The following is a 17098-nucleotide window of genomic DNA, read 5'->3' as shown; positions in this document are numbered from 1 at the left end:
TGGTGAATGATGATCATTTTGGGGAGTGTTTCAGTTGCTTGTTCCAGGTTGTTTACAAACTGCTGTTATGAAGAGTGTCCATGACTCTATGGGACATCAGGGGATAGAGAGGACATTACAGTGTTGAGACAGAGAGCATTTGGGTAGGGATGCACAAAGATTTAACACTGGGTCAAAAATTGTCAGCGTTGTGTTCTCACAAAAATGCCCAATCCAAAGATTCACCCTCCAATGAAATCATTTTTGGCAACACGACCTTTAGAAGTTGTGGCAGTAGATTTTACTCTCCTTGAACCAGCTTCAGACGGTCGTGAGAACTTTAGTCAACTGATGTGTTTACCAAGTTTACTCAGGCGTTTCCCACACGTGACCAAAAAGCAGAGACCACAGCCAAAGTCCTCTTAAAGGAGTGGTTTATGAAGTACGGTGTACCTGAACGTCTCCATTCAGATCAGGGCCGTAACTTTGAATCAGAAGTTATCGCTGAGTTGTAAAATGTATGGTGTGAAAAAAACACGTACAACCCCATCATCCGACAGGAAATGCACAGTGTGAGCGTTTTAACCGCACGCTGCATGAACTGTTGCGCACACTTCCACCTGACAAAAAGAAACGTTGGCTGACATTTACCTGAGCTGATTTATGCGTATAATGTTACTCCACACGCGACTACAGGATATTCCCCTTATTTCTTGCTCTATGGGGTAGATCCACATCTTCCTGTTGATGCATTGCTCGCAAATGCAGTCACAAGGATAAAAATCTGGATTGGCTTGCTGTGCACCAGCAAAGACTCAAGAGGCACATGCAAAAGCAAAAGAATATGCAGAGCAGAAAGCAGCAAAATGCATGCTCAGCATGATCACAGAGTATACTGTCCTTCAGTTGAAGTTGGAGAGTATGTTTACCTGAGACACAGACCAGCTGGTCGTAACAAAATTCAGGATGCATGGAGTCCAGTTGTTTACCAACTTATAGACATATAGGTACGACTTGCACGTACAACCCGTAGAGAGGACCTATTAAAGAGTAAATAGGGCTGACCTTAGGTCATGTGTTAATCCTCCAGATTTGAGCGAGAAACACATTGAAAAGACTGTGACCAACCAGACGGAGACTGCAGAACCAACCACTGACTCATGTGATGAGTATGAGGGGGATATAATCATTGAAGAGGTTTCTTTTAACCTGACCCCGTGTGCAGATGTAGAACTCTGTTCTGTTGGTGAGAGTGTTCAGAAGAAAGCGGACTCTCAGCTGATTTCAGAGGTGAACCTCCGTGATTGAACAGGTAGAGACTGACCATGTTGACACTGAACTATGCACTACTGACCAACCCTGTGAGGTACGAGTGTCTCCTCCTTGTGTTAGACAGCTCCCATACCTGCTCCCCGCAGGAGTAAAAGGGTGAATGCAGGGAAACACACAAATCCACATCACGAACCCAGGTCAGTGTTGGAACCAGAACTAAGCTCATCATGGTTTCACAGATTATTGCCAGCTTAGGTTCTGTGTTTTTCAGAGAAGCTTTAAAAGAAGTAAAAGCAGTTACTTGTCACCGAGGACGTTGACGGTTAAGCGAGGGGAGAATGTAACCAGGTGAAAAATGGGTACCTGTAAAATATGTTTTGTAAACCCCGTTTTGCTTTTATTTCATGTACTGGTTGTAATTCTTGCTTTTGTCAGTAAGTGGTGCTATTGTAACAGAGGTCAAAAGTACGGGAAGTTGAAAAAAACCTCTTAGTTACGTACCCTGGCTGCTAACTGAGAGAAAACAGAAGAGGAGGACATTTTGTTTTGAGCCAAACTGGTTGAAGAAGACGACTTTATGGCCACTTGAGTGAAGAATCCAGATCTTTGAAGTGCCACCGCCGTTTGTTATGTACTGTTTTTTCCGAGTGTTTTAGCTGCGTTGCAACAACTCTGTTGAAAGCTAAGAGTGCTGTTCATGCGCCATTTTGTTGAAACAGTTGCTTCTTAGAAGTTTCATACTAGTATTATATGACTATTTGCGGTATAAGAGACTATTTTTGCTCCATAGCTTGAACTGTTTTCTTTATTTTTCACTCCAGAGAAAATCATTCTTTTTGAGAATAAAGAACCCCTTTTATTTGAAGTTCTGTGTGCTCTATTAATCCTGTCTTCATAAACTTTACTTAAAACAATCGCTCTATCACCTGAATCCTGTTGCTCCTATGTGAGAAGGTGACGCATTGGCTTATAGTATGTTGCAAATTTCATTAGGGCTGCAAATACTGATTATTTTAGCAATCGAGTATTCTATTGATTATTCCATTGATTACCCGAGTAACTGGATAAGAAATACTTTTTTCATATTAACAGTTCATCTGCATATTTTAACTTCCGTACTGCAGTTTTCCCTGTGTGAAACAAACAGGGTGGATGGAGCAGCTACAAAGTTTCTTTTCTTCACTTACTGATCAGCTGGTTGATGAAGGACCTCCAGCTGTTTCCCAGTAAAGCTTTAATGGAGGTTACAGGGAGAAAAGCTTTCTTCAGCTCCATCTGAGCTCACAGGCTCCGCCTCTTTGCGCTTGTGGAGACAGACTGCAGGTAAATCAGCTGATTGTTGCTGTTGTGTTATCAGTGTTTATGTTGAAAAACTGGAGGCTGCCTGAGCGTACTCTGTAATGCTTTATATTCACAAGCATTCTCCTAAATACGTTTCTACTGCAGGTCTATATTTAGTCACTAATCAGTGATTAAAGTACAAAAAAATATTCCTGTACCGGACGCTGCGCTCGCTAGCAAGTATGTCCAGGAGCTGAAGTAGAGAAAAAAAATAACAGCTGAAATTCTCAGCACAGTGTGCACAACACACAAACAGGACAGAGAGCGGTGGAGGCGGAAAAACATGTCAGCGATGATCCATTACGTCGCAGCGACTGAGAACTGAGGGGGTTATTTCCTGATCCCCACTCCATTCCGGTAGGTGGCAGTAATGCAGCTCTAAGCTGGTTTGGTCAACCACAAACTCACAAGAAGAAGACGATGGAGAACTGTAATGCAGCTAATGTTGGTCCGATCGGATCGCATTAGATTTTTTATTTCTTTCCGATATCTGATCCAGTAATTTAGGCCAGGATCGGACCGATACTGAATATCGGATCTGCGCATCCCTAATATTGACCAGTGTTTATTTTGACAGCAAATTTTGATTTAGTTTTAGTCATAATTTAGTATCTAAATAGTTTTAGTTTTAGTCGACGAAATTATCGTAAGAATACAGTCGACTATATCTACAGTCGATTTAGTGACTAAAATATAAAGGGTGTAAAATGTAAATGCTTTTTCTTCAGTTCCCTTGAATTAGTCATTATACACACTTACACAAAATTAAACATTTATTAAAAGTTATGGAATATTATTAATAATATTAACATTAGTGTTTCACCTGCTTCCCACACACCTGATCATTAACACCACCTTACTAAGATAATCCGAGCGTTTTACAGCAGGACACTCTGAAAGGTACAGGGCAGTGTTCAGGACTAAGATTATAAAGGCTAATCCACCGTGGTGTGGAGATTTTCTCTAAACACAAACTGGGAAAAACACTTTACCCTGCATGACATTAAAATGCTGACCTTTGCATGGAGATCTGGGTGACTGGTTTGCAGATGTTTAAGATTTGTCGTGTTTTTACCCGAGATAGTCGCCCCACATGGTCTCTTAGTTCTATCAGAAGTAACGACAAATCACAGGCTAGTTTGTCCTTCCCAAGTTTAGAGCAAATTTGTGCAACTGTGTGTTTGATTGGAGGTTTTCCTATCTTGTCCTTGTCTTTCAGAAAATTAAATACGTTCTGATTGGATTCATCCCGCCGATCATTTTCGTCTTGTTTCATTCGTTGATGAAAATGTCAATTAATTTCATCATTGATTTTATCATTTTAGGTACTTTTTATTTAGTTATCATCTCGTGGGTCATTGACGAAAACTATGACAAAAATATTTTGTCAATGAAATTAACACTATGTATATCAATACACAAAATTCATGTCTAAAATAAAGTTTCTCTGCCGGGTGTTGGGCTGTTCTCAGGCGCTTGGGGCCTCGGTGGCCACGTGCTCAACTCGTGCTGGGGATGCCGGCCTGCTGGGCGGGTGGGCTGCTCATTGCCTCTGGCTCTCTGGACTCCTTCCTTTTGGCTGTGGGGGCTCCGTCCGTGGTCTCCCTCCTTCCTCCTCTGGGGTGTGCACGCGGTTGCCATCAGGATGTGTGGCCTCAGGTCTTCTGAGCTCCTGGGCTGTGGATGGCCTGGGTCCTTCCCTGTTTGCCTCTGGATCGCGGGGGACATGGTTGCAGTTTCTTGCCCTTGAGTACAGTGCATGACAGCGGTGCAGACACACACATTACTGCACACAACAAAATTGTTTGTATGTGTGTATATCAGTGTTGTAGTCAAGACCTAACCCAAGACCGAGACAAGACCAAGACTTTTAGGGTCCAAGACGAGTCGAGACCAAGACCGAGGGAGGGCAAGACCAAGACCAGTGCCTGACGCTACATGACACAATAAAATGTGAAACATGATAAAAAAAATCACTTCTCAAATTGATCTGAAAGATCCACATTCTCATAAAATCACCTACATGTTACACACTCAGAGCTAGTGTTGTAGTACTCAAGATCGGTCTTGGTCTCGGGACCACTTGTTGATGGTCTTGGTCTTGTCATGGACTGATATGATATGATATGATATGATATGATATGATATGATATGATATGATATGATATGATATGATATGATATGATATGTGAATATGAAAAATCTTCAAGTCTACATTCATTAAACATTTCAAGTATTTACTTTTTTAATCATTAAAGATTAAAAATAAATAAAATTAAAGAAATTACAAACGAAAAAAAAATTAAAAATCAGAATTAAAACAGATAATAGATTAAAACCACTGTTAGTGTTTCTATGCTGTCATTAAAAATAGAGTTAAATTAATATTAAATTAAATCTTTTGCAGAATGTTTCAAAGTCAGTTTAAAGTCAAATGTAACTTTTTAAATATAAATATGTTTCAATAATCTCAAAAACACAGTCAGCTGAAGTTTTTCCCTCTTCAATATTCTGTTGTTTTTAGTCTGAGTGCAGCTGTTGAGTCAGATCAGTTCCTCTAAAGCTGAGGGAGGTTTTTGTACGGTGTTGTATCACTGTGTGAACGGGAAGCTGTAACCCTGCTGACAGTAATAAACTCCTGAATCTGCAGCCTGAACTCCTCTGATGGTCAGAGTGAAGTCAGTCCCAGATCCACTTCCACTGAAACGATCTGAAACTCCAGACTGTCGAGTTGTAGCTGCATAAATCAGGAGTTTAGGAGCTTCTCCAGGTTTCTGAAGGTACCAGCTGATCCAGTTATTAACATTTGAACTGGTTGTACATGTGATGGAGACACTCTGTCCTGCAGCTACAGACTGAGCTCCAGGAGACTGAGTCAGGGTGATTTGTCCTGATGAACCTGGAAAAGATGAAAAAGAGGAGAAAGGTCAGTGAGACAAATCCAGCTTGGAGAAAGATGATCATCATCCACACAGAAGAGGATGGTTGCTTTAACATGGAGAACAGATGGAAGAAGGTCAGTGCTGCTGCTTTCAGTGTTTCTCCATCAGAGCAGAACATCATTGTGGTGAACCTGCTGCATCCTGAAGCAAAGTTTTCACAGAGTCTCACCCTGAACGAGGAGCCCCAGGGTGGCCAGCAGTAGAGTCAGTGACATCATCATGGTGCTCTGAGAGGCCTGCACAGCCTCTGATCAACACTGGCCTTTAAAGACTGGGAGCAGAGAGGCAGCACACACATGCAAACACACAGAGTCAGTCAGCTGACTCAGCACATCACCACGTTTCCTCCTCACTGATCCAACTGCTCACTTCTTTTTTCATGCAGACTCTCAGATTACTGTCACTGTGTTACTGATGGATGGATGGATGGATGGATGGACAGTTTTAATCACACATTCACTGAGACTCATCGATAAAGTGAATAAATTTGGTGGTCAAAGCTGACGGTTTGACCATAACTCTCTGCATATGTGTACAGTATCATGAGAGGACAGACATGGATTAAACTGCAACGTAAAGTCTCTGAATCTGTAAAACAACTACAAGGTAGTGAGTGTAGAATAAACATATGTTGGCATTGTTAAATGAAATATGTGTCAGTGTACAACAACAGGATCCTTTACATCAACACGCTTTGTGTAGAGAGAGCGGCCTCGTTCATGATCCTGTGGACTCTCATTTCTGAGGAACTCACCTGGACTGCCAACACAGCAGCACAGGTAAAAAAGGCCCAGCAGAGACTTCCTGGGAGTCCTGTGGAGGAGCCACCTGGAGGAGAAGCTGTGGGTGGCCACCATAGAGTCAGTGCTAATGTACTGTGTCTGTGTGGTTCACTGCCTGCTCTCCTGCAGACAGGATGGCTCTGCAGAGGCTGCTCCCTGAAACTCGGGTCCAACAAAGGCAGGACAAACAGGATGAGCAGCAGTTTTCACCCCGGGGCCTTCAGATGCTACACAATAATACACAATAGCTTCACTGATTCACTTCTTCTGACTACCTCACTGGTCTCAGCACCCAGCTCAGAGATTGAGCCCTCATGGACAGAACGCTGTTTACTGTGAATATCTGCCATATTTATTTTTTTGTTTCCCTTGTCCCTGTACTATATTAGTACATTCAATACATCGCTACTAAATACTCTTCTCTGCAACAACCAGTATCTGTGCATATCTGGCATGTTTTGTACATTGTTATATTTATTTATTATAATATAATTAATCTGGAGATGATGCTGTTTGTTTGTAAGAGTTTTAACACTAAGTGTATCAGTGCTGTTGTGCACTAAGTCCAGATTCTAACAAAGATTTCTGAACAAATGCTGGACGGTTACAGCTGTATACAAATGAATGTTTAGGATATAAAGAATTATATTTGATGAGTTCCAGTGAAAGTAAATGTCTGTGAATTATGTGAATGTGCCTGTGAAGTGCTGTTAATGGGACAGAAAATATCCTGTGAATAAAACTAACTTTCTGTTTCAGAGCTGAAGGAGATGCAAACAGTACGAAGGATCTACTGTAAATCTACAGAACTCTACATTTTTACCTTTACAGTAAAGTAAAAACCATAAGGACCAGGATATTTTCTTTCTTTCTTTCTAATATATATACAGATTTTAATTTGGACTCCTTAGGTGATTCGCTCTGAACATTTTCTGAAATAATATTTTCCATCTCTGCACTTCAGGATAATTCCAGACATAAAAATTCATTAAAGACCTGAAATACATTTTTATTGCTGTCATTCCTGTTTGTGTTGCTGTTCCTGTGAATCAGCTGTGTTACAGCCTGTTTGTGTGCAGTTTGTTGTGTTCAGAGTCACAGAGCCGTGTCTCTGCACTCAGAGGTTTTTGTACGGCGGCTCAGGCAGTTTGTATCACTGTGGTGGACGTTCGGTGGAGGAACCAGGCTGGAGGTTGACTGTAAGTACCTTTGACTTCTAAATGAACTCAAGTTCAACATTTATTGAGCTGAAAAGTGAATAAATTCAAGCTTTCTTTAAAGACTTTGGCTCATAATTCAAAGGTAATATTATTGCAGGTTTCACTGTGATACAGATAATAATCTGATGGACAAACTCTGGTGTCTCTGCTCGGTCACCAGTTTCTCATTTTCACAGTTTGGATGTTCTTATCATTTATCATGTTATTAAAAATATTGGTAGTTAATGAAGACGCTGCTTTACTTCACAATTCTGTCCAACAAAGTTTAGTTTACAACATTTACCTCAGAGCAAAAACACTAACTTGTGTGGAGCTCAGTGTTCCTCCCAGACTGAAGAACTGAATCAGATGTAACGTCCTGATTCCAACCATGAACATCATAATGTGACTGCAGCTACCTGAAGCTCATGCTGTATTAGTGTGATTGATTTTTGGGCTGTAAAAAGTTTGAGCAGTGTAGCGTGTCTGCTGTCAGGGTCAGCAGTGATTGCTGTGTGAAGAACATCTCTGATCTTGCACTGAACCTGTCTGATTGCACTGATGTACATATTAGTGGAATATAGTCTACATTCTTTTATCTTTTAATTAGTCTCTGCACTGTATATTTTGTAATTTTGTAATATTGTGCTATAGTTATAGCTCTAATATCTCTGTATATTTGCAATTTGTATACTTGTATATTGTCTTATAGTTTTTATACTTATTTGTTTTTTTCTGTAAGCACGAAGTACCGCAGCAATTTCCTAATGCTGTGAACCTGTTCACCCATATGGCAATAAAACCTTCTGATTCTGATTCTGATTCTGATTCTGATGATGAGAGGTGAGGGAAGAATGCAGCAGATCCATTAAAAGCCTCACACTCTGCTACAAGGAATCATTTTGACTTCTTCAGCTCTGATATTTGACTTTATTGATGAAACTAAAGTGAGATTGTTTTTTCTCTGTAGCTGTGAAACCTGTTTTCATGGTTAGTGAGCTCAGAGGGGGAAGTGAAACACTGAAGGCCAGTTTCATCAGCAGAACCAGCTGCAGCCAACAGGGTGGAGTTTCTCTTCTCTTTGCATGAACTCTCTTCTCTCTTTCCCTCTGCAGTGGGTTGAGTCGTCCCCACCCTGACGGTGCTGCCCCCCTCCAGAGAGGAGCTGCCGCAGGGGAAGGCCACGCTCATGTGCCTGGCCAACAAGGGCTTCCCCTCAGACTGGAGTCTGTCCTGGAAGGTGGACGGGAGCAGCAGCAGCAGCAGCAGCTGGGAGGAGAGCAGCAGCCCCGGGGTGCTGCAGAAGGACGGCCTCTACAGCTGGAGCAGCACCCTCAGGCTTCCTGCAGACCAGTGGGTGAAGGTGGGCTCTGTGACCTGTGAGGCCAGCAAGGACTCCCAGACTCCAGTCATAGAGATACTGAGGAGAGACCAGTGTTCCCAGTTCTGAGCTGACTCACTGGGACTCTGATCCTGGTTCTCCTGTTACTGCAGGTGTTTCTGTCTCTGATCTTTGTTTTGTAATGTTCATCATTTCACTGTTTGATACAATAAAGATTCATTCAAAGAAACTGTGGTTCCTGTGGTCTGTTTAACGCCCACACTGAGAAACAATGTACACACCTGTTCTTTCTTTTCACCACGACTGATGCAGCGTCTGCAATGATGCAGCGTCTGCAGTGATGCAGGACACTGCATCAGTCCATCTGTCAGCCTCCTGCTCCCTTCTACCGTCACTAGTGAACTAGACCCCAAGATACTTAAACTCCTTCACTTGGGACAGCAACTCATCTCTGAGCTGGAGCGGGCACTCCACCCTTTTCTGGCTGAGGACCATGGCAGTTGTCATTGTTTCCTCTTGTAAATAAAATGAACCTTCAACCTTAAAAAAAGAAATGAAAAAAATTGTTGGCTTAAGTGTCTGAACACAAATGTTAAACCACGAACAAAGTGAGCCTCTTTGTCTGGGACCAACGTGGAAGTACACCATTTGTTAATTATGTCAGGACCAAGTTTTATCTACCGGACATCTCCTCATTCAAATGTAAAGACTTCCACCTGTGTTTGCCAGTGTTTAATCAAATGAACAGACAGCGTTTTGCATAAAGGCCAGATAAGAGAAGTAAAATACAATGTAATATATTCAATTAACAAAATACTCTGACTGATAAGACGAATGCACGTCTTTACATGCAGGTGGATTAAAGAGTTCTTCATAACAAAAAATAAAATAAAATCGTTATTGCTCCTGACTGATATTTGACTTTATTAATGAAACTAAAGTGAGATTTTTTTCTCTGAAACTGTGAAACCTGTTTTCATGGTTAGTGAGCTCAGAGGGGGAAGTGAAACACTGAAGGCCAGTTTCATCAGCAGAACCGGCTGCAGCCAACAGGGTGGAGTTTCTCTTCTCTTTGCATGATCTCTCTTCTCTCTCTCCCCCTGCAGTGGGTCGAGTCGTCCCCACCCTGCCGGTGCTGCCCCCCTCCAGAGAGGAGCTGCAGCAGGGGAAGGCCACGCTCATGTGCCTGGCCAACAAGGGCTTCCCCTCAGACTGGCGTCTGTCCTGGAAGGTGGACGGCAGCAGCAGCAGCTGGGAGGAGAGCAGCAGCCCCGGGGTGCTGCAGAAGGACGGCCTCTACAGCTGGAGCAGCACCCTGAGGCTCCCTGCAGACCAGTGGGAGAAGGTGGGCTCAGAAACCTTCCTGTTGCTGCACTGCGTCAGCTAATATCAATATTGCTGCATGGAAAACATGGTATCACAGCAAGTTAATCAGTCAGCCTACCTGCTCCACGCTGTTTTAGGAGTTTAGTTTTTGTTGTTGGTTTCTGAATTAATTTCTCCTCTGAAATATATTTGCCTCAAACACAATCGCTGCTCCTGATGTGATGTGAAAACAGTAAATGTAGAGGCACACACTGAGCATATCCTAACAGTTTGGAGGGAAAACACAAAGTGTTGGTTTTCCACTGTGCACATTCTGATCCCACAAACATGACCCGTCTGTGAGGACTGGAATCTGCTGTGGACATTTTCAGTAATTAGAAATGAACGGCTCCTCACGGCTGGTGCAGAGAGGCGGGACACACATGCAAACACAGTCAGTCAGCTGGAGCCGTCCTCAGCACGTCACCAGCTTTGCTCCTCGCTGATCACTGATCAAAAATCTGAATGCATTAAATCTAATAAATGTAAAGTTTGTTTTAGTGATTGAAGTTCAGTCCAGAAACAACCCTGCAGAAGATTCATCAGAGGGAGAACATTTTAGACATGTCATTTAATTAAGGAGGAATTACCACATTAAAAAACTGGATCCAATTCACAGAATAAAATTCTGACCTGAGGTCTGTCAGAGTGGAGTCTGACTTTACTGACACTCAGTGGTCAAACCAGCAACAACACTTCAAATCTTCATTTGCTATATTTTTAAACTAATACACACTGGTAACACTGAAGATGGACAGGGAGCAGTAAGTACATTTTTACTGCACATATAAGATCATTTTGGCCTCCTGCATTCTCCTGATTCCCAGTATAAACATACAGCCCTGTGAAAAAGTACCCCCCCCCCCCCCCCACACACACACACACACACACACACAATCATTAATCACCCACTTTTTTTTTAAACTGAGGCCTGATCACTGCCAGACCTGCTCAATCAAGAAATCACTTAAATAGAAGCTCTCTGACATGGTGAAACACTCACATGTTTCAGTCTGGAAAAGGTTACAAAGTCATTTTTAAGGCTTTGGGACTTCAGCAAATTTGCATAGTGAAAAAAAGGAAAAGAAACCAAACAGAACAGATTACCAAAGAAACCAATGTAGAGGAATGAGTTTTAGGAAGCTTCAAATATAATCGTGATATGTGTTTGATTTTATTGTTCTCACATTTATTTGCCTGAGAAACTTTGTCTTAGAGTATAACAAACAAAATAGGTGCCTGACAATACAGAAGAACATATGTTTGGTATGAGGCAGGCACAGTGTGTTCTTGGTGGGTACGTGTTGACAGGTAAACAAGTTGTTTATGAAGGAAGACACCTGAAACACTTTAATTAAAAAAGTAAGACAATTAATATATTAAAGAATCAGAAAAAATACACACATGCATGTGTGGACTCAGAAGAGACAGGCCTGTGTGTGTGTGTGTGTGTGTGTGTGTGTGTGTGTGTGTGTGTGTGTGTGTGTGTGTGTGTGTGTGTGTGTGTGTGTGTGTGTGTGTGCTCTCTCTCTGAGCCCGTGTTTCTGTTTAACCATAACATCTTTATACTGACAGCCTCCTCTTATCTATAATAAATAATCTCTGGGTGCTACGAGTTCACCTTCGTCACTCAGTCTTGTTCAAGCTGGTTTTCATGACTCAGATTCCTCTCAGTCATGAGCACATCTTCTAGTCGAGTTAGTCTAGAACTTTCTGATCTGTTGCTCTCTGTCTAATATATTATTTAATTGTTTATTATTTGGTTGATCCACTGTTTATTAATTAATTTACTGGAATTTACCTTTAAACATTTGTCCTTTATTCACTGAGTCAAAAATAATCCCTAACAGTGTTTATCAGTCACAGATGTTTGAGGTTCTAGCAATGTTCAGTCACAGACGCAGAGGAGACAACAAGTAACCAAACAAGCGATAAGGAGACACTCAGAGGCCATACGAGGAGCAGCTGCCTGGATCCTTCTTCTCGTACATTTTTTGCATTACATGTGATGTAACAGAGCTGATAAACTCTGAGTATGTATTATTATTTATATTATTATTATTATTATTATTATTATTATTATTATTATTATTATTATTATTATTATTATTATTATTATTACATCCATCCATCCATTTTCTTCCACTTATCCGGGGCCGGGTCGCGGGGGCAGGAGCCTAAGCAGAGAAGCCCAGGCTTCCCTCTCCCCAGCCACCTCCTCCAGCTCATCCAGAGGGACCCCAAGGCGTTCCCAGGCCAGCTGAGAGATATAATCCCTCCAGCGTGTCTTGGGTCTACCACGGGGCCTCCTCCCGGTGGGACGTGCCCGGAACACCGGCCAGGAGGCATCCTAATCAGATGCCCGAGCCACCTCAACTGGCTCCTTTCAATGTGGAGGAGCAGCAGCTCTACTCTGAGCCCCTCCCGGATGACCGCACTCCTCACCTTATCTCTAAGGGAGAGGCCAGCCACCCTTCGAAGGAAACTCATTTCTGCCACTTTTCAATCTTATTCTTTCGGTCACTACCCAAAGCTTGAGCAGTAAATTGACAGCTTTGCTTTTATGTTCAGCTTTCTTTTCACCACAACAGACTGATGCAGCGTCTGCAGTGATGCAGCGTCTGCAGTGATGCAGACACTGCATCAGTCCATCTGTCAGCCTCCTGCTCCCTTCTACCGTCACTAGTGAACTAGACCCCAAGATACTTAAACTCCTTCACTTGGGACAGCAACTCATCTCTGAGCTGGAGCGGGCACTCCACCCTTTTCTGGCTGAGGACCATGGCAGTTGTCATTGTTTCCTCTTGTAAATAAAATGAACCTTCAACCTTAAAAAAAGAAATGAAAAAAATTGTTGGCTTAAGTGTCTGAACACAAATGTTAAACCATGAACAAAATGAGCCTCTTTTGTCTGGGACCAATGTGGAAGTACACCATTTGTTAATTATGTCAGGACCAAGTTTTATCTACCGGACATCTCCTCATTCAAATGTAAAGACTTCCACCTGTGTTTGCCAGTGTTTAATCAAATGAACAGACAGCGTTTTGCATAAAGGCCAGATAAGAGAAGTAAAATACAATGTAATATATTCAATTAACAAAATACTCTGACTGATAAGACGAATGTATGTCTTTACATGCAGGTGGATTAAAGAGTTCTTCATAACAAAAAAAAAAAAAATCCTTATTGCTCCTGACTGATAAACTTTCAGGTGCTGCTTCTGCAGGTCATTTCAGGTTCTCAGATATTTCCAGATCTGGCAGCTTGTTTCAGATCTCCACTTACATGTAGGTCTGCAAGTCCAGGGTTTCTGAGTGCTGCCAGCTGGTTAAAGTCAGCCTCATTTTACTTGATGACTGACGAAAATCTGTATCCAACTCCTAACAGTGTTTATTGCCATATAACCCTGAAGCAGAAACTGTATGTGTCTGGACTTTGGTCGTCCAGTCTTAAGTCCCAACCCCAGATAAATGTAGTGAACTAAACATCTTTCTTATTTATAAATGAAATGTATGCAATGCTGGTCACTAAACATAAATCCTACATTGAGCACATTAACTAAAACAGTAAAAGTAGAAAAACTGAAGATAAATAAAAATGGTTACAACTTAATCATGGTATGTTATAAAGCATTTCCTTTGTGGTTATATGGAGATCATAAACCATTGTGTTGCATTGTGAGACAGTTGCTACAATTATATCTGCAAACTGTAAACAATGAAATGAGTGAAAATTTTGTTATCTAGATATTTGAATTTCTTCTTAAACAAATGCTTTGTCACACACTGTTAATGCAAATCAGGCCTGTAAAATTGTTCTCTTCTCAGAGAAGATGAAGTCTGCTCTGATCCTGGATAATATTTGAGTACCAGTCAAAGGAGGGAGGTGGAGGGGGGCTGGGCTGAGAGACACTTTCTATAAAGAGTGACCATCCTATTGGGCTTCATCATCAGCACCATCAACCTGCAGGCTGATTTCAACTGCCATCATCCCAGCAATTGACAGCTGAGAAAACCAGAGCAACAGGACCAACCAGCCTCACGTCTCCTCTGCAGGTCTGAATATTAATTATTGCTCTTATTGTATTATCACTGAAACGCTGATTGTTGTTTTTGTTTCAGTCCTAAATTACAACAAACAATTGATAATAGAGAGAACAGTCATTGAAGAATTTTTCATCTTTACTGTGTGAGGTGTCAAATGTTCGAGCTAATATTTCAGAAAAAAGTAAGCCTTTAACAGGGATCATTATTAGAAAATAAAAATCCAGTGTTTTTCATTGATAATTTAAAACACATTTATTCTTGTTCATAAGATATAAAACAATTTAACACCTTGTTGTAAACCCTTCATTTTCTATGCATGACTGCAGACTTTGACAGTGATGCATCTGCCTCATCACGAGAGCCTGTACTTGGTTAGATGTTGTAAAGTTGTTGCTCTTAACCATGGACATTATTTTGTGATCATGCACTTTAGTTGGTTTCTGTGGTCTTTCAGGCCTTTCGGTGTTGCGGAGCTGCTCAGTGCATTCCTTCATTCCTTCTTTTAACAGTGCATAAGAGAAAAACTTGAATTTGTTGATCTGATTTCCCAAAACATTTTCCCATCATTAAAGATACAGGATTTAAGTTTTCTGCTAAATTTTGGATCAATCTGCTGAATTTTTGCTAATTTTGACATTCCTGATTTAATATTATAATGAACCCCGTCTAAGTTTTGTTGAATTTTGGCCTGAAAGGCATACAGTGACACAAACTCTGCTGCTGTACCTTGAATTTGTTAAGAACCCCACCAGGAACTCCTAAGGCATGAAGGGACCTTTTGGGGCTGATTGTTTTATTGATATAACAACCTGGACTAATTCAGCCACCATTCCTTCCTCCTGGAAAACTGAGGACACAGTCTGTGTCTCCCAAACATCAGGTCTTCAGCCTCCTGTTTTCTTAAACCAGGTTCTGTTATATCTGGCCTGTCAGACTGGCATGTTCCTCAACCAATAGGGTGAGATCTTCCTGGTAAAAACACTCCTTATAATGGCACACTAGGGAGCAGTTACTGGTATCTATGAAAAACTAGTCAAGTTGTATTAAGTTGTACTGATTTTTCCTGCTCTCTGTAGTTTGAAAAATTTGAGTCTTGAGCTGAAGGCCTTTGGGTTCAATATTTAAATTTGACCTGTGGTCTGATCAAGTCTAACTATTCAACATGATTTCATTTATTAATTTTACCCATTAAATATAACACCCTGACTCAAAGACTATCAAATTAAAATTTACACACTACAATTTGCCAAGAAACACATTTAACAGCAGAAGTGTCTTTTTGAAAGATCTTTTATTCAGTGTGTTAAAGATCTCTGGATTAGTTTAACTCAGTCTAAATTTTTCTATTCTAGAAATGATTCAATCTATTCAGATAAAAAATAAAAAGAAATTAATGCTCTGAACACAGTTTTAGGTCAGAAACCAGGAAAAATAAAAATACACACTAAGCCAGGGGTATTCAACTACATTTTTCTATGGGCCAAATTGTCATGAGGCTATCTGGCAGTGGGCCACACATTTCTTACTCTTACTCTTGTGCATACTTTTCGGTCCAGTTGTTGTTAAATTTTCTATTTTCACTGTCCTCCTTATGTCTCTTCTTTTCTGAATGCAACATGTTTTCATCACAAACTGCTGTCTGGCCTCCCGCCAACTCAGCAAGGAAAGCAGCTAATGGATGTCCTAAAAGTCGTTATATGACATCATCACCTAATTTGCATAATTGGTTATTTGCATGTAGGTGCAATCGAGGCTGTAGGAGAGAGGAATAACATCTTTGGAGAGATAAAAGTGAAGAAAAAACACCCTAAATATGTTTAGAACTACTAGGGCTGGGGAATATGGACCAAAATAATATCTCTATATTTTTTAGCTGAATGGTGATATACGAAATATATCTTGATATTTTTTCTTCCCAAAGGTATAAACAAAAAGGCACTTCTGAGTCAAAGCTACATGTCCCAGATGTCACACAGACACTTTTATTAACATTCAGCTGTAGATGTACAGGAGAAACTGCTCAAAAATAAACCACTGGCATATTTAAATAATAATGCTCCCCAAATAAATCAATGTTTTTTTTTCCTCCATAACAAAAGACTCACAGCTGTGCTGTTAAAATGTAAACATAAACGATACAGAGCAAAAATAGCAAAAGGCTGACTGATTTTTTACAAAGCCAGTCTGCAGTGAAGCAGACTTCACCACAGAGCTTCCTCCTGTAAGAGAATAAACATGTGAACAGACTGAAAGAACAAACTTCATCCTTCAGTCAGCAGGATTGTAATTACATAGACATATATGCTGACGTATCACAGCAAAGCTCCCATCCGCTCAATGCAGCGTCATATCTGCCAGCTGCATCACGAGGACACGATCAGATTCACTTCCGCTATTAAGGTCACGTGACTTACGGTCAGTGGTGGACAGTAATGAAGTACAAATACTTCGTTACTGTACTTAAGTAGATTCTTCAGGTATCTGTACTTTACTTGAGTATTTATTTTTCTGACAACTTTTTACTTTTACTGCCTACATTTTTACACAAGTATCTGTACTTTCTACTTTTACATTTTCAAAACAAGCTCGTTACTTTCGCATTTCCGGTCAGTGCGGGAGCGGCTTTTGATTGGAAGTCGCAACAACAGGCCGGGGGGGAGGGAACGACACCCCACACGGTAGAGGGAGGGGCTCCTGCAACGCTCGCTCAGAGACCGGAAAGAGCCAGAGGAAGTTGGGCTTTACATAGAGGATGCACGCCGGAACGGTGAGGAAAATAAATAACAGAAAACGTAAAGGACAAAAAAAGTGCGTGCAGTTTGTCACACA

The 17098-nt window shown here is 41.2% G+C and overlaps 1 pseudogene and 1 gene segment (V, D, J or C); both read right to left on the bottom strand.

The window, feature by feature from the left end:
* The window catches only part of LOC115791158 (NACHT, LRR and PYD domains-containing protein 12-like), a 1329445-nt pseudogene that overhangs the window by 341014 nt on the left and 971333 nt on the right, over positions 1-17098 (bottom strand).
* On the bottom strand, positions 5078-5780 carry LOC115791639 (Ig kappa chain V region 3381-like). The segment is given in 2 exon segments: positions 5078-5491; positions 5704-5780. Coding segments are annotated over 2 exon segments (360 nt in total).

This window comes from Archocentrus centrarchus, chromosome 2, assembly GCF_007364275.1.
Source record: "Archocentrus centrarchus isolate MPI-CPG fArcCen1 chromosome 2, fArcCen1, whole genome shotgun sequence".
Lineage (NCBI taxonomy): Eukaryota > Metazoa > Chordata > Actinopteri > Cichliformes > Cichlidae > Archocentrus > Archocentrus centrarchus.
This window is presented reverse-complemented; position numbering and strand designations above follow the sequence as displayed.